Below are 23625 nucleotides of genomic sequence, written 5' to 3' on the forward strand. Positions count from 1 at the left end.
GCACAGACCTGCCTGAGGCCAGCAAAGCTGGGCCTTAAGCAGGTGGTCTGGATCCAGAGGCTGGGCTGCTTCTGACTGCGACTCCACACTGCCTACAAGGAAAGAGACAGCTCCTACCCCCCAGAGGCCCATGCGAAGCAGGTGTGAGCACGCTGTACGTCGCCTGTAATTTCTGCACAGCCGCTCTGCGTGTAAGTCCCACTCTTCACGTAGAAAGACTTGCCGTGCCTCCCGCTGCTAGGGCACAGAGGGCCCAACATTTAAGAGTGATCAGAATCACCCAGGCTCACTGGGCCCCACTCCCAGGCTCTGCTTCAGGAGGTCTGAGCTGGGGCCCAAGTCCCGAGGATGCTGAAGCTGCCGATGGAGGGGCCACCCTGGGAGCACCCTGGCCAGGACGTGGTGGGCACTCACCACAGATGCGTCATAGGATTGCTAAAGCCTGTCTTGACTTCGGGGACAAGGAAAGCTCACTGGGTCGAGACACAGCTCTGAGCTTTATGGCTCCAGCCCCTCTGATCATCCCAGCCTGGAGGCGTGGGGTGGCTGGGTCTCTGGTGCTCAGCTGAAGCACACAGAGAGGTTCGGAAATATTTTTGGAAAGAAAATCCACTGTTGAAGAGGGAAATGTAACAGCATTAGGGAAGTTTCAGTTTAAAAAAGATGAGAAACATCTGAATCAAACTGCCTTTAAAATTACACCATGTGAAAAATTAAAGGGAAAAATAGCTCTGGGTCAAAATGTGTTTTTAAAGTTTGCTTGATGGCCTCCCAAGTGTTAGCACAACAGCTCAAGAGGCTGGGAAAGCCCCCACCAGCCAAGGTTTCTGCCATCTGGTCTGGCCACAGGGCCGTTTGTCCCTTGGGTACAGCCCTGTGATGCAAAGGTGTTTCTGACGCACATCATGGCCAGGTCGGTAGGGACTCGGTGGAAACACCTAGCCCCGAGCACGTCTAGCCTCCTGAGGCCGGGCGAGCCAGGAGACTTTTAAGGTCCTCCTGCAAAGAAGTCACAGCCCCAGACCTCCAAGAGCTGGAGGGGAGCAGGCGCTCTTAGCCCGCTGGAATGACAAGGATGGTGACAGATGAGACCTGTCCAGGGCTGGTGCAGAGGCTGGACGCTCACACACGGTACCAGCGGGCTGGGCTTTAAGACCCAAATCACCCACGAACAATCTAAAATCACGATCTCAAAGCAGATTCAGGAAGGAGATGCTCAGCGTGGGAGAGGCAGGAGCCCCGAGCCCCAGACCCCGCTGTCCGTGGAAGCAGCAGGTGGCCTTGGGCAAGTCCCCGCCCCACCTCATCTCGGTCCCACCTACACACGGAGAGGCTCTGACCGCCCATGAATCAGATGTGCCAGCCACCCCCCCACCCCCAGCCCAACACCCAGGACCTCCTGCGTGTCCTTTCCAAGCTTTGCTACCAGGGACTCCCACCTCCCTCATCGCCCACCTCCTCGCTCTGGACCCTTACTCCCTTTCTCACTCCAAACAGGGCCAAGGAAGCTGAGTGAGTCTCCAGATATGATCGGTAATGTGCTGGGGGGAATTTAACAACAGGCTCTGGGAGAGGAGAGGGGGCTGAGGCAGCCCTGATGCGTAGGGTTTGCCAGTTTTCGTGGTGCAAATACTCTGACCATGGCAAGGTCAAGTGACCTACCTAAGGTCACAGGTGGCAGAGACAGAAGGAGAGAGTGTACACTCGGCTCTCCCAAGTCGGCACAGTCTGGCTCCAGCGCACCTCTGCCTCTCAGACTTACTTTTTTTTTTTTTTTTTTTTTTGGCCACGCCACCCGGCTTGGGGGATCTTAGTTCCCCGACCAGGGATCGAACCCGGGTCCCCAGCAGTGAAAGCGCTGAGTCCTCATCACTGGACCGCCAGGGAATTCCCCTTACTGACATTCTAATAGTGGGTTCTAGAAGGCTGAAGGTCCTTAAGAACCAAAGGGATGAGTTTCCTATGTGCAATGTACATCACCCCGAGTCCCAACATCTGGACAACCACTGCTAAGGGTACCTCTATGTACTATAAAGTTGTGATAGACAGGCTGGGATCTGGGACCTGGGACCCTTTGCTGCAGTGCCTGCACCTGGACAAACGTCTCCTTGAGCAACAAAATACAAAGAAACTGTAAGGGACTAAAAATAACTGTGTGCATGCTCAGCTGGGGCAAATTATGGACAACAAGATACAAAAAGACCAAAGAAACCCAACTGCCCCTTCTGAAGAGCTGGGAGCAACAGGAGGGTCCTGCGCATGCCCCCTGCACGCAGCACCACCAAGGGGGTGGGCAGAGCACCTAAGGCACCCCTCCAGCCGGACCCCTGGACAGACCCCTACCCTCACCCCATATAAGGAACAAGCTCGCCCCCCCCCAGCAAGCAAGGGAACCTGTTGCTTTTTCTCGCTCCCCCCTGCTACAGCAGGGCCCTGATAAAGCCTTGCCTGAATTTCTTGTCTGGCCCCTAGTCAATTTCAATTGATTGGGGAAGGCCAAGAACCCTGGTCCGTAACAACAGAGGTGAGATATAATCTGCATCCTGCTTTTTTACACTTTAATATTAGAACACAGACACATCCCCCCCCCCCTTATGTCTTGATAAACATTTTCAGGGTCTACATAATGTTCCATTCAACAGCCGTCCCGCAGTTTGATTAATCAATCCCCTATCACTGAACACTTACGATGTTTCCAAACGTTCACAGTTACAAATAATGTAGAAATGAAATCTTTCTGCCTAAAGGTATGCTCAGTCTTTGAACCAAAGTCCTACAATTCCAGGGGTGGGACTGAAGCTCCTGGAACCAGTGGCACTTGGCAGGGGGCAGATGAGGGGTCAGAAGGTGGCCTGCAAGACAGGGTACCTCTCACCTCTGGGCACCTTGCAGAGGTGGGTGATCACTGCCCCGCCAGTTCACAGGGTCTGGCCCTTCTGCATTCCTTACCACATGCCCCCGACATCCTCAGACAGGACTCCCCCTACTCTGGACAGATGTGTAACAGGCCCTGGAACACTGAGCTTGTGTAAGCCATCCTTTCCTTCCAGGAAAGCTGCAAACCACGGTGCGGATCACGGGGACTATCTTGTGGACTCGGAAGGGATAAACTGGGTGTCAGAAGGGCCAGGTGTCCGAGTGGGTGGTCACCTGCTCAGCCACAGGGAATGAGCTCAGTCCTGCCCCTGCCTCAGCAAACAGGCTTCCCAGACCAGGATGGTTACCCCATCTTTTCCAGAAACAGCTCAGGGACAGGGCCCTGGACAGGCAGTTCTCAGCTCCCCGCACCCCTGCCCCAGCCCAGCATGCACCGGGCAGCACTGCCCCTCTCCCAGGCCTCTGTGCAGCCCCCCTGCCCTTCCCACCAGCCCCACGCCGGCGGGCTGAGCTCCCCCCGCCTCCGGCCAGCTCCTCACCAAGGCCACCTTCCCCTGACGTCGCTCAGGGCCACAGGGGACCCTCAGGCACTGCCTCCTGCCAGGCCTGGTGCCGCGTGCTGAGCTCCAGAGCGGAGTGCGAGCATCCTGGCCCTGAGGGGACCTCCGTGTGGGGGACACGCACGAACCCCCTTGTGCTGCCGGGCACCCCATCGCACCTGTCCACAGCCCTACGCCCCTGTGGGCAGAGGGGCCCACAGCAGAGGCTCTCTGGAGCCGTGTGGGACTCCAGTTTGCTGCGTAAAAGAGGAGGCTTGCTCACAGCACCTGTCCCCAGGGGTAAGATTTAAGGAAGATCCGACGTCACGAGATCATACAGACTTGGAATAACATCTGCCAAACATCCCCACAACACAGATTAGGAACACGAGGTCCAGAGGAGGGAACGGCCTGCCACACCGGGACCGGGCCGGGGCTGGAGCGGGGACCCAGGCCAGCGACTTGGGGCTGCACCACCGGCCTACCTTGCCCCACCCGCGGAACGCGGACGTCACGGTCCCCCAGCCCCAGGGGACCCGCTCCAGATGCCACCTGCTCTGCCCTGACTGCAGGACGGCCCTTCCCAGGTGAGCCGTCCAGAGAGGGCTACAGGGAGCAAGGGAGGCACCTGACTCGCTCTGATGACAACGAGCCGCCTGTCCTGGGCGACTGGGCTGAGGGCCACGTCCACCCAGTGTAGGAACCTCACCAGTCAAGCGCTCCCCTGGGGTCGGGCAAGGAGGGGATGGGGCCTGCGGGGTGGGCAGGACCGCATCCTGGGGGGGCGGGTAGAGCGAGGTCGGGTACCTCCGGGGAGCTGCTGCACCCCAAGCTGTAGGCCCGTGGCCTGCCCCCCCAGACCAAGACCCCCTCAAGCATCTGCGATTACTGCCCCATTGCTGACAGCCAGGTCTGATGCCAGAGGACTTCCTTCCCAGTTACGCCCTAATTTCTCTCTAATGACCACCTGAGTCTGTCCTCGGCTACGGGACATGGCGGTGAATTGGGCTGCGTGGCAGCTCACGATCCACTCATGGCTCTGGGCTAGGGAGAGGCCGAGGCGGGGACAGCTGAGGGCCCAGGGGGCGGGTCGGAGATGCGCCGAGGCCACTCAGGCCTCAGAGGCCCATGCGTCTCTGCATCAGGCAGAGGGACAGCTTGAGGTGTCGCCACAGGCCAGGGTGGGCCCTGACCCAGGAGAAGGAACAGACCACTTGCAGAGCCAGCCAGGCCCGGGACAAGCCAGCCCTGGGACCACCGCCAGACCCCCACCCTGGGCCTTCCATCCCCTCCTTCCCCTCATCCCCTGGCTCCCGACACCACCTACGTGTGGTCCACCCTGGGCTTTGGCTCCTTCCTCCGCCCTCACAGAGGGAGGGCCTAGAGAGCCCGGCTCCTAGCAGGGACGGGGGTCAAGGGGTATCACGCAGAGCAGGAGTCCAAATACCCGAAGGTTGGCCTGGGATCTCCCCCTCCTGACCTGGGCCGCACATCCTGATAATGACCTCCAGCTGAGAGTCACGGGGCAAATAAAAACAGTGTAGTAACAATGACCTAGAGGCCCTCCCGTTCACTCTGGAAACACTGACTCCTACCCACTCTGAGCGTCTGTCCGAATCCCTGCGCTCTGGCGCTAAGCTGCGCCCAGCACGGCCCATAGACCGGCTGTCCCAGCATCATCCGAGCGCTGGTTAGAATTTCAGAAACTCAGCCTCGCCCCAACTCACCGACTGGGGGTCTGCACTTGAACAAAGCCCCCCGCGATCTGCAGACATCAACATGTGAGTGGCGTGGCCGGCACTCACACCCCACCCCGGCGAAGGCGCGTTTCCCCCGCTGCTCTGGGAGCCGTGCTTCAGCGGTGAGAGCAACAGGGCATGACTAAATGCACTTGAATAAAAAGGGGAAGAAAAGAAATCTAAGTCTCTCCATTCCTCGGAGACAGAAATAGTTTTGTGGCCTCCAGATGGACCGCGCAGACACAAGGGGAGGTCTCGTCTTCCCGCCAAACTTTCCCAACGGGATGCTGGCACGGACCAGTGGAAACCAGAGACTATTTCTCTTCGGGGCAGTAAAATGAGAGGCTGTGGCTCGGGGGGTCCTTCTGTTATAATTAAGTTGGCCAGAAATTCACCTAAGGATGCTAAATTCCGTACCTGACCCTCTAATTACAGCCAGAAGGGATCAGGAGACAATTACTTTCCAAAATAGCCCTTGGCAGGCCGGAGGCAAGCAGCAGCCTCTCTGGCACATCTGTGCCGACAGAACGCACCCCAGGGCTGCCCCACAGCCCAGAGCCTCCCTTGCCTTCCCTCTCCCCTTCTCCTGCTGGAGCCCGAGATGCCCAAACCCCCGGATTTGGAGCGGCTGGACCTTCGAGATCCACCCGCAGGCATCCATCCCGGTGCCTGGGGTCCCCAGAGCTGGGGCACCCTCCTGCCGCCCCCCCCATAAACCCAGCATGGCCGCCTGATGACATCGGCCTCCCGTCTCATTCAGTCCAAACGGGCTCATGAAAAACACCCCCCGCCAACCATGCAGAACAGAAAGTACCTCCTTGGGTGGCTACCGCGGCCGCCGCCGTGGCCACCGCGAGGGCCGAGGCCTTCCTGCCGGGGTCGGGGAAAGCGACGCCCTCCAGGATCCCACTTTTGGCTTCTTTCTTGTCCGTGGCTGTGGCTGAGGCGGACGTCTCCATCCTAGCCACGCATAGTCCTGGGTGGCAGCCCTGGAGGAGGAGACAAAGACACTCACCAACGCGGCCCCCAGACCCAGCCGGGACCCCGCGCCGACGCAGACTCCCAACCGCCGCCGCCACGCGCTCCTTCTCTGATCACTGCGAAGGAGGGTTTACTTAATTTTGAGAATTCTTCGTTCTGAGATTCATCTGGTCTTCTGAACGACCTCACGGACCACAGCCGAGCGTTTTTCACTGTCTGTTACCCCCGATTTTTCAAATCTAAGCAACAAGTTCCTAGTGCCGTGCGTGGTGACTAGCAAGAACCACCTTGAGAAATGAGGTCAGAAAGTAATGCCCCTCATCTCAGGCTCACAGGACGAGAAAAATCAATACAGGAGCCGCGACTTAGCGGTCCTCAGAGGAAAGCCTTCATTCTCCCGTTTCTTTGCAGCTCACCGGCTCCACCTTTCACTTATGCACGTGTATGTTCGTTCATTCTTTCATTCATTCGTTCATTCCTGCATCCCACAGAGTTTTCATCATTTACTCACTTGCACACATTCAGTCAATAGCTTTTCAAGCCCCTGTTATGCATCAAGCATTGTGCCTGGTGCCGAAGATACAACCCACAGAGTTTACATCCTACTTGGGAGACATAATAAATAAAGGGGGAAGATAAATGTATATTTTGTCCCTCATTAGTGAGAGAGAAGGAAAGAAAGCAGAGGGGCAGGATAGAGCGGGGTGGGAAGGGCAGGGGGGCTGCTGCCCTGCTTCTCTGAGGAGGGGATGGGATGCCACATGAGGGTCTGAGGGAGCCCACGGCAGCCAGAGGGCAGGGGCGGGAGCCGCGGGCCTGGTGGGGAGGAGGCCGGCTCGTTGAAGGAGCAGCAGGAAGGTGGGTGCCAGCCCTGGAGGGTTCTGGGCAGAAGGGGGGTGTGACAGGACTCAAAGTACAAAGGGGTCACTCTGCCAGTGCGTGGAGGGCAGATTTGGGGGATGGCGCACGACTGCAGTGACCCGGGGAGATGCTGGTTGTCTGGGTTAAAGGGACAGTGGCTCTGAAGGCAGAGCCCACAGGCCTTGCTCGGGCTTGGACGTGGGGTGTGCTAGAAAGCGGAGTCGTCGTGGGTTACGAGAGAGGAACCGGGGGATGCGGGGCCCGGGTAACGCTCCATCTCCAGCTGGCTGGTGGGTCAGAAGCAAGCGTTTTACTAAGTGATGCTTCATCATGTACAGATACTGCGAATTCAGTATTTGTATCAAATATTACAGAATAGACATTTGAAAGCCAATTTTCTTAAAAGAATGGGGGTAGTGTCAAAGATGGCTCCGATTTTTGGCTGAGCACTTGGACGACGGCACGGTGGTGCCGTTTGCTGGGATGGAGCACAGTGGGTGAGAAGCAGGTTCGGGGGCAAAAACCAGGAGCCAGGTTGGGGCCGTGTTAAGTCTGAGACGCCTATTAAGACATGCAGAGACTGAAACAGGAAGGTCCTACTGCAGAGCACAGGGAACTCTATTCAATAACCTGTGATAAACCATCATGGAAAAGAATATGGAAAAGAATATATATGTAAAACTGAATAACTTTGCTGCACAGCAGAAATTAACACAATGTTGTAAATCAACTATACTTCAATAAAACATTTTTGCAAATGGCACTATTTCATTCTTTTTAATGGCTGAGTAATATTCCTGGAGATTGTCATACTGAGTGAAGTAAGTCAGACAGAGAAAGAGAAATATCATGTAAAGAGAAAGATATCGCTTCTATGTGGAATCTAAAAAGAAATGATACAAATGAACTTATTTACAAAACAGACACAGACTCACAGACTTAGAGAACGAACTTATGGTTACCAGGAGGAATGGTGGGGGGAAGGGGTACTTAGGGAGCTGGGGATTGACATGCACACACGGCTACATTTAAAATGGATCACCAACAAAGGCCTACTGTGTAGCACAGGGAACTCTGTTCAATACTATATAACCACCTAAATGGGAAAAGAATTTGAAAAAGAATAGATACATGTATTATGTATAACTGAATCACTTTAGTGTACACCTGAAACTATCACAACATTGTTAATCAACTCTACTCCAATAGAAAATAAAGTTTTTTAAAAAAATTTTTTTAAAGATAGGCAAGACTGTTGGAAATGCAAGGCAGAGCTTGGGGAGAGGCAGAGGCTAGAGATGGGAATATGGCAGCCACAGGGCAAGATCTCCAAGGGAGAGGGCAGAGGGGAGAAGTAGAGAAAGTTCCAGAACGAGACACGGGGCATTCCAACATTTCCAGGAGGGAGAAGAAAAACCAGCCAAGGAAGTGAGCAGGGATGGAGGAGCAGGAAGGAAGAGAAAGTAAAATCACCGGGAGAGTGTGTGGGCCGGGAGTCCAACCCAAGAAAGAAATGCCCGGAAGGACTATCTCCATCACAGCTGCGCGGTGGTGACCAGGGCCCAGGTGGGCTCAGGGAGAGACAGAGGCACAGACATTTAGTCAGGAATCTTTGCCACGAAAAGAAGAAGAAAATGGGCAGCCACTGGAGAGAGCAGAGGAGGTCCACAGCTGCTGTTTCAGAAAGAAGGCAGGTGGGTCTGCACGCCGGTGGGAGGAGAGGGCTCTGGGCAGAGCCCGTGGATCGCGGGTGGCAGAAACCAAAGGCGATGGTCAGCTCCACCCCCGGCGGCTGCAAATCTTACATCCGCAGGCCCCAGAACTTCACCTTTTAAAAGTCTGCACGACACCCTCATGGTTTTCTAAGCAAAAAGTGGGAGTATACAAGAGTGATGGGTGTGAAGCCAGAGGCGGCTGCAGCCTGGCCAGCCTGCTAAGCGAACAGCCCAAGCTCTGAACCTCCCGGATTTACCTCACCCAGCAGACTGTCTGGTTTCCAGTCTTGCAAAACCCCCGTCCAGAAAACCCAAGATGGATGAGGGACAGGGAAATCTCCCTGAGGATTCGGGTGAGTTATAGGGTTTCCTCTGGCTTGGAGATTTCGGGATCGCCAGCTGATCCTTTAAGCCTATTTGTATAATCTGTGCTGTAAGAGGCTGGCTGGCCGAGCGGCCACCAGCAAGAGCCCTTGGGCCGCCTGCTCCACCTTCTTTACCCCTTAGCCTGGCCGCAGGGACCACCCCTCCCATCCACCTGCCGGCACTTTGGGCCACCGCCCTACCCCATCCTCACCCCCCCATATGATCAGCTGCGATTCCCATCATTTCACCCGCAAAGCACCTGGCCCGCGGGGCCTCTCCCAGCTGGCTGCTCTGCCTTCTGGGTCCTGGGCACCTTCACGCCACCTCTGGTCCCCCTCCAGGTCCCCCTCTACCCTACAGCCAAGCACCTTCCCCGAACCAAATCTGGCCGAGGCCTTGCTGAGCCCTTGGGGCCTTCAGGCAAAGTCTTCCTGGGTCTACCTGCAGCCTCCTCATCTCCCCCCACCCTTCACAAGCAGCCAGCCCTGACCCTGGAACACCCACCAGAAACCCTTCACCCTTTCTGTGTGATGGACTCCTACTCTTCCTTCAAGATGCCACTCAGATGTCACCTCCTCTGGGAAGCCCCCCAGCTCCTCCCCAATCATGGTCACTTCTGCTTCCAGATCCCTACAGCATCCCATCACCCCCATCTGTATTCATCATCACCACCAGGTCCAGAGCTGCTCCCCACTCAGGCTGCCACAGAGCAACAGCTCAGGAATGCCGGGCAAGGACCGTGCACCTCTGAGGCAGGAAATCACAGCTCTTGGAAATACGAGTGATTTTGTGAACAATCTGGGTTTTCTTCCCAAGAAGCTCAGGTGAAGAAATTTAGGCTCAACTTTGAAACACACCTTGAATTTGGAAGTAAGGACAAAAATCAAAATAATAGCTGGAACGACAAACCTTGAACAAGCATTTACCAGGTGCCAAGTTCTTTGCAAGAATGAGTTCATTTAATCCTCACAACACTTTACATAGGAAGAAACCAATGCTCAGAGATTAAAAAAAAAAGAGGTTCAGTCAAGAAAGGACCACGACAACTTCTGATAAGGGACATGAGGAGCCTGGAAAGAAGAGGGCCTGAGGGTTTTCTTGGGGCCCAGCAGCGGCAGCTGCCTCATGCCAACATCCCCCCCCACCTTATGTTGTCAGAGGGGATGGCATCCTCCCGATTCTTACAGAGGAAAAGGTGAGCTGCCCAAAGCCACTGTCCACGGAGGGAGAGGGGCCAGGTCTAGAGCCAGGTCCTCTGGCTGGGATGCTGCCCGAAGCCTCAGAGCGAGGCCACCCCAGGACCAGGTGGACAGAGTAGCAGGGAGGGGATGTATTCAGATTCCCACGACCCACACAGCAGTGGGCCTGGGAGTGCCTGGGCTTCCATGAGCGTCCATGGGGAGCTGACCCGGCTGGGGTGGGAGGTGTCCCCTGAAGGGACCACTGTGTCACAGGCCTCGTTTTCTACAGATCAGCCACGGCCCTCCCCCTCCCCTCCCCTTCCCTTCCAGGAGAGGAAGGCAGCAGACAGAGCCGGGAGGCTGCGTAAGTCACAGGAATTACCGGGATTAGCACAATTTCTGGGTAAACACCAGGCGCCCAGGGTCCCAGGAAGCCCAGCTGGGGCCAGCAGGGCGGGGCGTCGGGTCCCCAGACCTCAGCTGGCGGCCTGTGGTGTATGCTGGGGGACTTCCCATGGGCTCCACAAAAGGTTCCGGAACAAGTGGGGCTGAGAGCACAGTGCCCACCAGGGCAAGGAGAGAGTCAACACCTCCACATTCCCCGGGAAGCCACGCTCCTGGGCTTCTGCCGGGGAAAGGGGGGACACCGGACCTGCAGCCAGGAGAAGCTCCCTTTCCATTTGGAGCTGCACACAGGGCCCTTGCCCCCCAGGGTCTCTGGCAGCACCCCGAGCCTCTGGAAACACTCCTGGTCCTTCTCCTGCCGATTCTGATGCCACAGGTTCAGGCAGAGTGTGGGGGGCAAGATATCCAAACTTTTAAAAAAAGCTGCACGGGTGTTTCTGACGCGCAGGCAGGTTTAGCAGAAACTACATGGGGTCCGAAGACCGCTTCCAGCTTCTGGATAGTCGGTTCCAACTAAAGCAAATGGATGGAAGTAAACGGAGTTTATCTTTGTTAATTTAGAACCGGAAGTTGGTGTTTCCCTCAGGCATGAAGGTGGGTAAAAGGCATAGTGCCTGTGAGCCTGCCACCAGCATAAGCCACGGGTGTGCTCACACCACGTCATGGGACATCACCTGTGCTCACCACGGTGTTGCGCTCAAGGTCAAGGTCGGCGTTAGACACCACCCCCCCGACCTTGTCAGTTGTGCCAGCAAAGAAGCACATCTATTAACCTATGATCGCTGCAGTCAGTACAATTGGCCTCCTTCGTAATCCTACGCATTTTATTTTTTTACTGAAGTATAGTTGATTTACAATGTTGTGTTGGTTTCAGGTGTATAGCACAGAGATTCTTTTCCCTTATAGGCTATTACAAGATATTGAGTAGAGTTCCCTGTGCTGTACGGGAGGTCCTTGTTGGTTATTTTAAATAGAGTAGTGTGTATATGTTAATCCCAAACTCCTAATTTATCCATCCCAATCTTATGCATTTACAGCATTATTCTGAGGAGGGGGCCACAGCACAGAAAAGATGAAGAACTTGGAGTGAAACGACTGGCTTGAAGAATAAATTAATAATCAGAGGTCTTCCCTGCTGGCTCAGTGGTTAAGAGTCCGCCTGCCAATGCAGGGGACACGGGTTCGAGCCCTGGTCTGGGAAGATCCCACATGCCGCGGAGCAGCTAAGCCTGTGCGCCACAACTACTAAGCCTACGCCCTAGAGCCTGCAAGCCACAACTACTGAACCCGCACACCACAACTACTGAAGCCTGCGCACCTAAGAGCCAGTGCTCCACGACGAAGAGTAGCCCCCGCTCGCCACAACTAGAGAAAGCCCGCGCACGGCAACAAAGACCCAACGCAGCCAAAAATAAATAAATTTATTAAAAATAAAATAATCAGAGGAGAATGAGCAAATCGCTCTGAGCCCTGCAATCCCACCACCTGGCTGCTTTGAGCTCTCCTGATGAGTGAGTCACAGGAACAAGAGCATCTTCCCCAGGCGAAATCAATCTCCGGGAGAGAGGCGAAACCTCGCTTCCCAGCGATCCCGGCCATCTCGGGGCCCTGGCGTTCTCACCTCCTGTCTGATCTCACCCGTGCGGCACACTGCCTGGGCCCCACACGCGTGGGCACACACGCAGAGCATGCACAACCAACAGCAATGACCGTGACCACGTACACAGTCACCTGTGTGAGCGTGGGCACACATACACACACTGTCACACGTTCATATAGGGCCACCCACAAGTGCACACAGTTACATACAGATGCACACACCACATGCACGCACACACACATACATGTATGTGTAGAGAGATACAGACACACACCCATACACGTACACATAATAAACACCCGGCCAGCCTTGATCATAGACTTATTTTTGTGATCAAATGAGATAAAATGCGTGAAAGTTCCTGGCGTGAAAAATGCGTTTCCAATGCAACACTGATGAAAGGTAATAATAATTAACAATTGGGGTTTTAATAATTAATTAATTTATTTATTTTTGGCTGCGTTGGGTCTTCATTGCTGCGCGCGGGCTTTCTCTAGTTGTGGCGAGTGGGGGCTTCTCTTCACTGCGGTACGCGGGCTTCTCATTGCGCTGGCTTCTCTTGTTGCGGAGCACAGGCTCTAGGTGCACGGGCTTCAGTAGTTGTGGCACGCAGGCTCAGTAGTTGTGGCTCGCAGGCTCTAGAGCGCAGGCTCAGTAGTTGTGGCGCACGGGCTTAGTTGCTCCGCGGCATGTGGGATCTTCCCGGACCAGGGCTTGAACCCGTGTCCCCTGCATTGGCAGGCGGATTCTTAACCACTGCACCACCAGGGAAGTTCTGGTAATAATAATTATAACGACACTGTAACTAAAAAGATGGCAGCAGACTCTCTCTCTCGTGGCCCCAAGGTCCCGAGGACTCGTCAACATCCTCCCTGAGTGGATGGATGACTGAGTCTTTCCATCTCCCGTCACCTCAGTGTTGCCACCTGGAAAAGGGACATTCTAAAGGGCGCTTGAGACCCTAGGGACAGCCATCCAGCACCACAGTGCCAGGGCAGCCACGGGAAAGCAAAGGGCGTCCTAGCCCGTCATGCTGGAGGCGTTAGGGAGCCAGACATGGGCATCGGCTCAGCCCCCCTGGATCAAACTGACACTCGCTATCCCATCCTGAAGGGACAGAGAAGGGGGTGAGGGGAGGGTTCCCCAGGACGGCGCCAAGCTGGGGACGCTCTGCTTGCCCTTCACGGCCAGGGACAAAATAACCTTCTTTTAAATGTGTGTATTTTCCTCTCCAGAGTGAGAGACGCTGATGCTCGGGCCAGCGCGGCCCACATCCGCGGTGTGTCCAGCCACACGGCTCTCCCTCCCTGAGCCTCCGTCCCCTCCCTGTAACACAGAGCACCCTCCCTGCTCCCAGCATGGTTAAGAAGGCCGTGAACACCCTGCAGCAGTGGCTCTGCAGACATCGGGTCCCCAGGGGGGCTTGGCCCAAGGCTGGCCAGGCAGGCGAACCTCTACAAGCGGGCACCCTTTTCCAAGGAAGACAGGATTGGGGGAGACCGAGGTTTAGTGAGGAGTTGTGCCTCTGGGGTCTCGGACACACCTCTGCAGCGCCAGCCGGCCAGCCTGGCTGCCGCAACCCCAGCTGCTCCCAGGCGCTTCAGGTCAAAGGCCTCCCCTCTACCCACTGTGGCCAGAGGCGGCACCATGCAGAAACCACTCTCCTAGCGGGGCACCTGCTTCTTTACCATTCCTTAAATGTATTTTTCCAAGTAGGAAAGCTCCCTCACGTGCCCAGCCCCTGGCTTGCTGGTGCAGGAAAACAGATCATGACCCCAATGCACCGACTTGCTGGGCCAGAACAGCAGCCACGGAGGCCCCACCGATGGGAAATGCAGCAGCCAGCCTCAGATAAGGGGAGATGGGCATCAGGAGGGCCGGAGCTGGGCAAGAGACTTTTTCTTTCCGGGAGGGTGTGGGTAAGAGCTCACCCTTCAGGTGGCATCGCAGCTTCCACTCGCTTGCACGCGGCTTCACTCCCTGAAAATACCAGGTCGTCTCTATGCCCCTGCCTCTGTCCCATTGCTTTCCTGCCCAGAACATTCTCTCCTCCCTGCTCTACGCAAGGAAGCCACGCTTTAAAACTTGGGAAGCCTGCCCTAACGCCCTCCCACCTGAACCCTAGTCAGAGGCAACCCACCTCCTGGTGCTGCTTCTGAGACTTTGACAACACCCCCTGCACACGTCAGCAGCAGCCGGCACCTTCAGAAGGGGACACACGGGGAGGGCAGACTCTGGAGAAAGGAGGTCCACGTTCGCATCCCAGCGCTACCTAGAGCAATGGATAAGAACCGAGTCCCCGGGGCTTCCCTGGTGGCGCAGTGGTTGAGAATCTGCCTGCCAATGCAGGGGACACGGGTTCGAGCCCTGGTCTGGGAAGATCCCACATGCCGCGGAGCAACTAGGCCCGTGAACCACAATTACTGAGCCTGCGCGTCTGGAGCCTGTGCTCCGCAACAAGAGAGGCCGCGATAGTGAGAGGCCCGCGCACCGCGATGAAGAGTGGACCCCGCTTGCCGCAACTAGAGAAAGCCCTCGCACAGAAACGAAGACCCAACACAGCCATAAATAAATAAATAAATAAAATTAAAAAAAAAAAAAGAAGAACCGAGTCCCCCCAAGCCTCAGTTTCCTCATCTGTAAAATGGGGATGACAACGGCGTGTCCCTCACGGAGAGGATTAAGAACACAGGGCCTGGCATATACAGGGGTCCCGACTCAAATGCTCACCACGTTATCCTAACTGCAGCCCCAGCGAGACCACCCACCTGTCTGCCAACTGGGGCAGGAAGACCTGACCCAGGGGCCCCGGCACCGGCAGGAGGCCTGTCCGAGACTGGACAAGGCATCCCGTGGCCCCCCTTCCTCTCCATCCTGACCCCCCACCACAGGTGTCTGGGCCTCTGGGCTCTAACGTGCAGACGCTCAGGTGGGCATCTCTCTGAACGTGCTGTCCTGCTGACTCCAAATGCTGCTGTCTGTCCCCTTCCTCCGTGGACAGGCCCAAAGCAGCAGAAGTCCCGAGCAGGGGCCGGGGTCTCTCCCCGCCCCGCCCCCCCGGCAGGCGGCCAGCAGAGGCAGGCCCAGCTCGGCCCCTGGGCGCGCCGTCTGTGAGGTGAACAAGGGGCCTGCTGTGCAGCCGCCAGGCCAGACCCAGATATTTTAACAGCTGCATTGTGTGCTTCTGAGGCGCGATTCCTGAGCCGGGGGAAAAACAAGCTCTGCCTCTGCCCCAAGGAGGAGAAACAGACGGCCCTGGGCAGGCTGCAGGCCGGGAAGGTGCCCACCCGCAGGGGCCCGCCGGTGGAGGGCACGGCGGGAACAGGCCTGGCGTACGGGCATCACCGGCACCAAGGCCCCTGCCAGGGCCCCTTCATCCGAGCCTGGGGAGGGGCGGGAGGCAAGGACAGAGACCCAGTGAGTGGAGAAAACCCCCGAAGGAGGCTCTGAGGCGGGAAAAGGACCAGAAAGGCGGGGAAGTGGCTGCATAACGAGGTCCAAATACTCTCCATGGCACCAAGGCCCCACTCCAGGATCTGCCCCCATCCACCCCTCCAGGCTCACTGCCCCCCAGGTCCCCCCCCCAAAATCGCCCAGTTTAACACACTTCCAGCTCTGCCTGCAATGCTACTTCCCCAGAGCCTGCCCTGCCAGCCCCCCACCAGGCCAGTTCTGCCTTGTGCCCCCCGAGGGCAAACTCCCGCATCACTGTATTCTTTTATTTTTTTTCTTTTGGCCACGTGGCCTGTGGGATCTTAGTTCCCTGACCAGGGACCGAACCTGCACCCCTGCATTGGAAGCGTGGAGTCTAAACCACTGGACCGCCAGGGAAGTCCCAACGTGACTGTACTCTGAGTATCACTGCCGTGGCCACCCCCGTTATGCCGGCCCCGGACAAAGGCTTAGTCCACGTTTGATGACTGACTCAACACACAAACTGAGAGAACTCTCCTCTTCTCCTAGCCTCCCCTCAAGCCTCGATGCCCACAAGGCTCTGGGGCTCTTGGGACCCAGCAGCACAGGGGAGGTGGACGACAGCATAGGCTGGCTGTGAGGCCAGGAGGGGGGGCTGTCATCAACCCCTAATGTCTGTCACAGGCAGTGTTTGCCAGCTCAGCGATGAAAAAGGTCTTCAGGGCAAAACCGCTACTGGCATATGAACTGCACCCCTTCCCTTAACGCGTAAACCCTTGGGAGGGAAGGCTTTGCCATGGACAGTGCCGAGGACCCAAGTCTATGGAAACTTACCTCCTGTGCTGTAAGCTCACACCTTCTCAAGACAAATAAAAAATTGAGCGTTTGTTGGTTAAAAGTTGCTTTTTGAGCCATTACGCATCCCAAGGAGCTCTTTGCTCCTAGTGGAACTGTAGGCTGGGGAATGGCATTTTGGAGTCAGAGGCACGGTACAGGTGGCTTTCCCACGTCCTTCTAATCATAACCCAAACCACGGCCCCTAGGTGCAGGGGGACCCTGGCCTCGGCCCAGGTGTGGGAGGGCGGGGGTGGGGCTGTTGCAGACCCAGGACAAATCTCTCCAAACATCTCGGCGCAAGCGACCAAAGTCACAGAGGCTCTCCTGAGCAGCGGCCTGGGCAGCGCTGGCCCCCAGCTGGGTGGCAGGGGCAGCTCTGAGCTGGCTGCAGGAAGAGGCTTAACTTGTCCAGAGGTGGAGAGGACCTTGGTCTGATTTCCCTGCTTTAGGCCTGCTGAGGACCCTTGGCATCACGAGGCTGCCAGGCAAGGAGCCCCTTTATGGCCCAAAACACATCTTCCTGTGATCCCAGAGTCCAGCACCAAGACAAGCCTCCAGAGGTCACCTGGTCCAGTCCCCTGCCCAGGCAGCTCATACACAGAGCAGCCCCTTCCTTGCCAACGATGCAAAGGAACTATCACGAGGCTCCTTACCAGTTCATGCCTCAGCTGGCTGGCCTCAGCTGACCACATCACTCCCCTGTCCGAAGAGCACCGTGACTCGCTCTCTGTGCAACTCTGGGTAAGTGTCCCCCCATCTCTGGGCTCAGCGCCCCACCAGTGAGATGGGCAGGCAGGACCCCCCGGGGAGTGTCATGTCATGCCACAATTGGGTAGCAACAGGAATTTGGGCACGTGGGGAGCACAGACAGGACACAAGTAAACAGACCCCAGCCACCTGCATCCATGGACCAGCAAGTGTATACTGAGCACCAACCATCTCCTAGGCTTGAGGTCTCCCTCTCCGCAGGTGGTGCTGGGCCTGGGGTAGGGAGCAGAGCAGGGTGGGGAGGGCTGGCTGCAGACCTAGGGCAGCTGCTCTGCCCTCACGGCTCTGGGGGGAACCAGGCCAGTGGGTGGGCCGGCATCTCCTGCTTCAGCCTGCACAGCACCCTGCTCTGACTTGCCCGGCCACGGCCCTCCCCACATGGCCCAGGCGATGCCCGCACCAAGCTCTTCCATCTGTGTCTCTATCAGACTCAGCCACGGGCTTTCCCCAGGCTGTGCCAGCACCACCCTGGCCACTGAAGCCAACAGGAGTGTCCTGCCTTTGGCTGGCAGCTGTGCACACCTGCTAAGCTGTCCCAGGTGGGACTGGGACCCTGACCGGCCAGTCCCACCTCTCCTGGGCTTCCTGCACGCCTGGGAGCCCACATGCCCGCACTCTCCCTTCCCGTCCCCTGGCCGTCACACATCACAGCCCAAACCGGTTGTCTGGGCCCCCAGGCCCGGGACCTGACCCCTACCCAGCCCTAGGCGGGTGGGCTGCAGCCTGAGGACCTGCCCACTCAGGGAGGCCAGGGAAGTCCCAGGGCTCCACGACTCAGGACAAGAGTGAGATCACCATTTCCCGAGGGCCCACTGTGTGGCAAGCCTGGGCTGTGACCCTGATCACAAAGGTGAATTAAACACAGCACTGCTCTCCCAGAGCGCCCAGCCAAGGGGGGACAGTCCTGAAAGGAGACAGACAGTGACAATGAGAATAAGCTTCCTGATAGACTAGCTCAGGAGGCCACAGGGGGCCTGAGCTAACCTGAGGGAGGTCAGGGAGGGCTTCCTGGAGGAACAGGTGAATAAGCATCTTCAAAGGGAGGACAGGCGAGGTCCAGAAAGGTCTGCTAAAGCAGATGGAGGGCAGTGTCTGGGCAGCGAGCGGGAAGCCTGAGGCCAGTGTCCAGCAGAGGGTGAGTACTGACCCTCGGAGCCTGCGGAAAACTGCACATCTGGGCACACGGAACCCCCAAGGCCCACGCCCTCCCTACCTCTTCAGCCTTGTTCCCACCAACTCAGACCTTGTCCTTCACACTGGGGTGTTTCCAGAAGTCTGCAACCCCCAGACACCACCTGTCAGCCTCTGCGATCATGCTCTCCCCACCCCTGCCCAATGAACTCCTGTTTATACCTTGAAGCCTAAGGCCAGCACCACCTCCCCCAGGAGGGCTTCCCACATCACACAGCTCTCGGGAGACACTTCCAGTCTCTGCTTAACCATCTCTCCGGGTGCTCTGGCTCTTTGACATTTGCTCCCAGCCCGTGACACACTGCCCAGCACACGGTCAGTGTCCTACAAATGTGCAATGAGTGGGAGCCATCAGGGTAATAAACCCAGCATTCTGAAGTCAGCCGTCTCCTAAACCGTCCCCCGCTACTGCCTGCCAGTCGATGGCTGTTAAAGTTATTTAACTTGTCCCTGAGAGTCTGACAGAAAGAGGCAGCCTAGAAGGTGCCTGATAGAACTCACTACCTGAAATTCTACCATTAGAGAGTCACTTCTCTGGCTAAAAAAAAGTCACCTCCTACTCACTACCTGAAATTCTACCATTAGAGACTCACTTTTTTGAAGCGTTTTCATTTTTCAAGAACAGCCTATTGAAATGTAAAGTGCCCTGGGATAAGGTCAGGCCTTAAGTGGTTGTCATATAAAAAGTTAATGTCTCTAAGTAGAAGGGAACAGGAATGGAGAGGGCTGGAGGGAGGAGGCTGGAGGGGAGTGAGGGGTGCACACTCCCTGCAAAATCCCTGCACAGTTTGCTGACGGCTGTCCTCGGCTCTAACCGCCAATCCACACTCTCCTGATAAAAAGAGCACGCCCCTCTGCTTGTCCCCGCACTTCAGTGCTTCTTGGCATGACACCATACGCAGAATGAAGTGGCTTTGTAGTGTGTGCTGCTTGTTCTTCCCCCCGTCTCGATGAAGCTCTCCAAGGGACACTCAATCAAGCCCCTTTTGTTCCCAGGGCCTTTTGAAGGCTTCCGGAGAGGAAATGAGAGGACTCTTTAAAGCCCAAGTCTACTCGCAGCCCTGCAAATCACAGTCTCCCTGCCAGTGCCGCCCCCAACCCCGGCCTGATGTGTGAGTCGGGGTGCCACGGGTGGGCTCGGCTCTGGACTCCTGACAGCACCACCCCTGGGAAGATGCTTCAGGACGTCCCAGCCCACGTCAGAGACCAGGGTGACACGCAAGGTTTCCTCAAATGAGGCGAGTCCTCCAAAATAGCCAGAAGCCACAGAGAAGGTAAAGGGTTAGGTGCCCCCAGTCACAGGACTGTCACCCACCGTCGTTACTGGGAGCAAGGCACCCGTCCCAGGGCACATAGCATGACTGGGAGGCTTTGCGTCTGGGCTTTGGGTCCAGAGGCACTTAGACCTGGGTCCCACGACCCAGGTAGAAGAGGCACTTCTGAACCTGGGTCCCACGACTCCTTCCACGATGTCACCATACCCGGTCTCTCCAATCAACCGCTACCGATGCAGACAGAGTCCACCAAGGGATCCCACCAGGTGGGGAGCCCCACAAGGTCCCAGAGGTCCTCAGAGATCCAGTCACCAACCTCCCATCCGACTCAGGAATCCTCTCCAGCAGGTGAGAAACGGGGGTGAATTTGACCCCCAGGGGATGACTGGCAATATCCAGAGACATTATTTATTGTTTCCAAATTGTGCTACTAGCTGCTAGTGGGTAGAGGCCAGGGGTGCCGCTAAACATCCTGCAACGGTCAGGACAGCCGCCTACGACAGAGAATTACCCAGCCAAGGTCGAGGAACCCTGATCCAGAGTTCTCTAGACACTTCATCATCCAGCCTCGGCGCGATCACCCCCCGGGGATGGGGAGCTCACCAAAGGAGAGGCAGTGCAGTGAAGCACCGGATCCAAAGCCCCGGTCGGCCTCTTGCTGGAAGCTGTGGGCAAGTGACCCAGCTCCTCCTTACTTTAGAATCTCTTGATGGAAAACGGAGCTAAGAATTTGATGTTCCAGAGCTGTTATGAATGATTGTGATTTCACGACTACGAAACATCTAGACAGCGCCTCACAAGCAGAACGCACTTAAAGCAAAGGAGACCTGCTGGGTGGCGCGTGGCTTTAGGGTGAACCAGGGAGCAGAACTCCAGCCAGCCTGACTACGAAAAGCCCACCACCTGCAGGAAAGCATCTGCTAAGCCCCTGGCCTGCCGCGGACCAGACCACGTGCAGCATGTTCCCCGTCCACGCTTGCAAAACCCTGGCAGCCACCTCCATGTTAACAGGAGGGAGATCGTTTCTAATACATTGTATTCTAGCAACACAGTGGAACAGTATTGCAGCTATTTTAGGTCACTGTTATAAAGACAGAAATGTTTGAGATCGTGCAGGAGATGAAAATAAAGCAAACTTGAATGCATCCCATAACTGCAACTGGAGAATAAACTGGAGACAGTATATAGGAAAAAAAACTCTTGTGTTAGGATGATGGGACTTGGGGTCATGCTGGGTTCTGGCAATGTTCCTTAATGTAAAGTCATACTGCTTTTTCCGTTAAAATGCTATTTAGTAATGAAAACAGAGAAAATGCCAGGAGTCGTTACAAATCTAGCCTTATTTCTAACCACGAAGGACGGGGTGTAGGAGTAATCTCGGAAAGTGACCAGTTTTGATGGGGGGGTGGCCTCCCAGGCCTCAGAAAGGGGGCTACCGCTTCCAGTGCCCCGACGGCAGCAGGGCAAAGGAGGAAGGTCTGCCCGCCCAGCTCCTCTGCCCGCAGAGAGGAGGTCCCTTCGAGGGCCACCGGAGCAAGCTTCCCTTCCTACAACTTCACGCTGAATCATCACCACCTTCCTCTTACAGAGGAGACACTAGGACAGAGAGAAGCCAGGCAGGAGACGCAGCCTGGGGGTCTGAGCACTTTCCATTCACAGCCCCCACGGGGTCCAGCATCCACCAGGGTGTCTGGCTTCCCATCCTAAATGAGGCCCCTCCCCTTCAGAGACCAGGAAACTGGGCTGGAAACCTCCAGGCGGGCCCCAAGTCTTGGGCAGCCCCAAGTTGAATTTATCAGAAATACTGTGAAAACGGTCTTCAAAACCTCAGTCTTCCCCTACATCTCCCCTCCCACCAAGGGCCCACTCCAATCATCCCCAAAGGAAATGTTTAAAAGCCCAGAATTGTGCCAGCTGCTTTGCTTCTCCTGTGGCCCAGAGCACCCAAGCCAGAGCCATTGAACCATCCTTGCCTGTGACCAAGGACCCACGAGGGCTGGAGTGCAGCCAGGTCGGGCGAGCCTGTGCTGAGACCCTCCGAGGTGGAGGTGGACCCTCTGGACCCCTGCCTGCCTTCCCTCCAGCAGAGACAATGGCCACAGAGTGCTGGGCGTGGAAGGGCCCAGAAAGGGAGCAGGAGATCCAGACAAAGCCAAGTGGCGAAGATTTGGGGAAGAGCCGGCGGGAGCTGACATTATAGAAAAACCCCTGCTTCCTTCCTCAAAGGGGACCGGACATGCCTTATCTCCCAAACCTGACGAGGGGACCCCAAGGGGGATAACGACTTCAGGGCCGCGTGCCCATTCCTCGTAGAACAAGAGACTCATTAAGGGTAAAAGAAGAGCCGCTAACAATGAAACTGCTTTCTTGCCAGCAGCAGCCAAGCACCCACGCATCCATAGCGAGCAGGCACCAGCAAGGCAGAGGCCGTCAGCCTCCTTCACAGGTAAGAAACGGCCAGAAAGATCCAGCACCATGCCCGGGTGACATCACGCCTCCGACCCAGGCCTCCAGGTTCAGGCAGGACTGCTGCTTCCGACAGGTACCGCCTTTCCTAAATTCCCCAGGATCCGCCCCACCCCCAGGGTCTGAAATCCCACCGCCAACAGGCTACCTGTCTGGGTCCTGTTTTTCCGTTCCAAGAGGCTTGGCTAAAATGGCCACACCTTTAAGAGATCCAGAGGAAAACTGAGTTGGGGGATTCATAGCTACTGAGCTCCTTCCCGTATAAAAGCCCCTTCCACGTCACTGGTTTGCATCCTGGCGCCCACGAGGAAGGTACTGTTCTGATCCCCATTTTAGAGATGAGTAAACTGAGGCTCGGAGAGGTCAACAGTAAACTGCCCAGAGCTGCAGAGCCAGTGCCAGTGTGGTCAGGTTTGGCTCCAAAGCCCCAGCCCCGGGAACTCATCACACCCACCGCCCACAGGTGGTGTCCCATATGCCTGCCCCCGCCACACAGGCCCTGGAAGCTGGGAGGGCCTGGCCCCTGCTGGGTGCTCGACTTTTAATCTCCCACCCCAACCTCCCGACAGCCCCAGGTGTGGGCACAGCTAGTGGCTCCTTTCCCACATGAGGAACCGTGGCAGAGAGAGGCTTCTGCCGAGAGCCCATGGGGAGTAAAGAGACGTGTGGGGGACACGCTGCAGCCACTCAGGACTCGGGTGCATCAGGAGGGGGCAGAGCCAGGTCCAGGCCCCGACAGCAAGGATGCCTCGCTGCGGTCAGCAGACAGCCTGACAGCTGTGGGCACGGGGGAGGCGGGGGTCACCTCGCCAGCCTCCTGAGACGTAACATTGCTCAGAAACACGTCGGAAAAGCCTCCCCAGCGCCTGACACCGCGCTTCACCGGGAGAGAAGAACCGGGCCCTGGGAACCTCTCTGCCGCGACCACTTGGAGAACTCGCTCATTCCGCTCCGGGCCTCGGTTTCCACATCTCCAATACGTCCGTGCACCCTCCAGGCCCCCTCAGGCTCGGGTTTCCGTGCTGGAACCGAGGGAAGGGAAGGGGCATCCGAGCAGGGCGGGCGTGGGGAGACATCAGGGGAGCTGAGAGACAAGCCTGCAGGGCAGCCAGACCCCCGGCCCCTTGGGCTCAGCTCCCAGGGCCTGGGGAAGAGCCAGGAGAGAGCCAAGGTCTGGCTGCTGGCTCTGTTCCTGGCGTATTTTGGGGTCTGTGGGCCAGGCCCTGGGGACAGAAAAAGGGTCCCTGGAGCCTGCCAGCCCTGAAGGCTGCCCTCGGAGCACTCACAGCAAGGCCAACACCCAGAACAGGTAGGAAAGGTCAGACAGGTGCTGAGAAGTGCAGGTGGCAGGGGCAGCCAGGGACCAGGCTGCACGGAAGGAGAACGGGCCAGAGTCTGGATTTGATACGGG

General features: G+C 56.7%; 1 protein-coding gene across 1 annotated transcript in view; it reads right to left on the reverse strand.

Moving 5' to 3' along the window:
- The window catches only part of GLI2 (GLI family zinc finger 2), a 248343-nt gene that overhangs the window by 178772 nt on the left and 45946 nt on the right, over window positions 1-23625 (reverse strand). The window contains exon 2 of the mRNA XM_068545373.1: window positions 5970-6144. Within this exon, the coding sequence (XP_068401474.1) occupies window positions 5970-6114 (145 nt within the window). The 5' untranslated portion in view covers window positions 6115-6144. The remainder of the gene's footprint in view (window positions 1-5969; window positions 6145-23625) is intronic.

The sequence above is a fragment of the Eschrichtius robustus genome, chromosome 5 (assembly GCF_028021215.1).
Source record: "Eschrichtius robustus isolate mEscRob2 chromosome 5, mEscRob2.pri, whole genome shotgun sequence".
In the NCBI taxonomy this organism is placed as follows: domain Eukaryota; kingdom Metazoa; phylum Chordata; class Mammalia; order Artiodactyla; family Eschrichtiidae; genus Eschrichtius; species Eschrichtius robustus.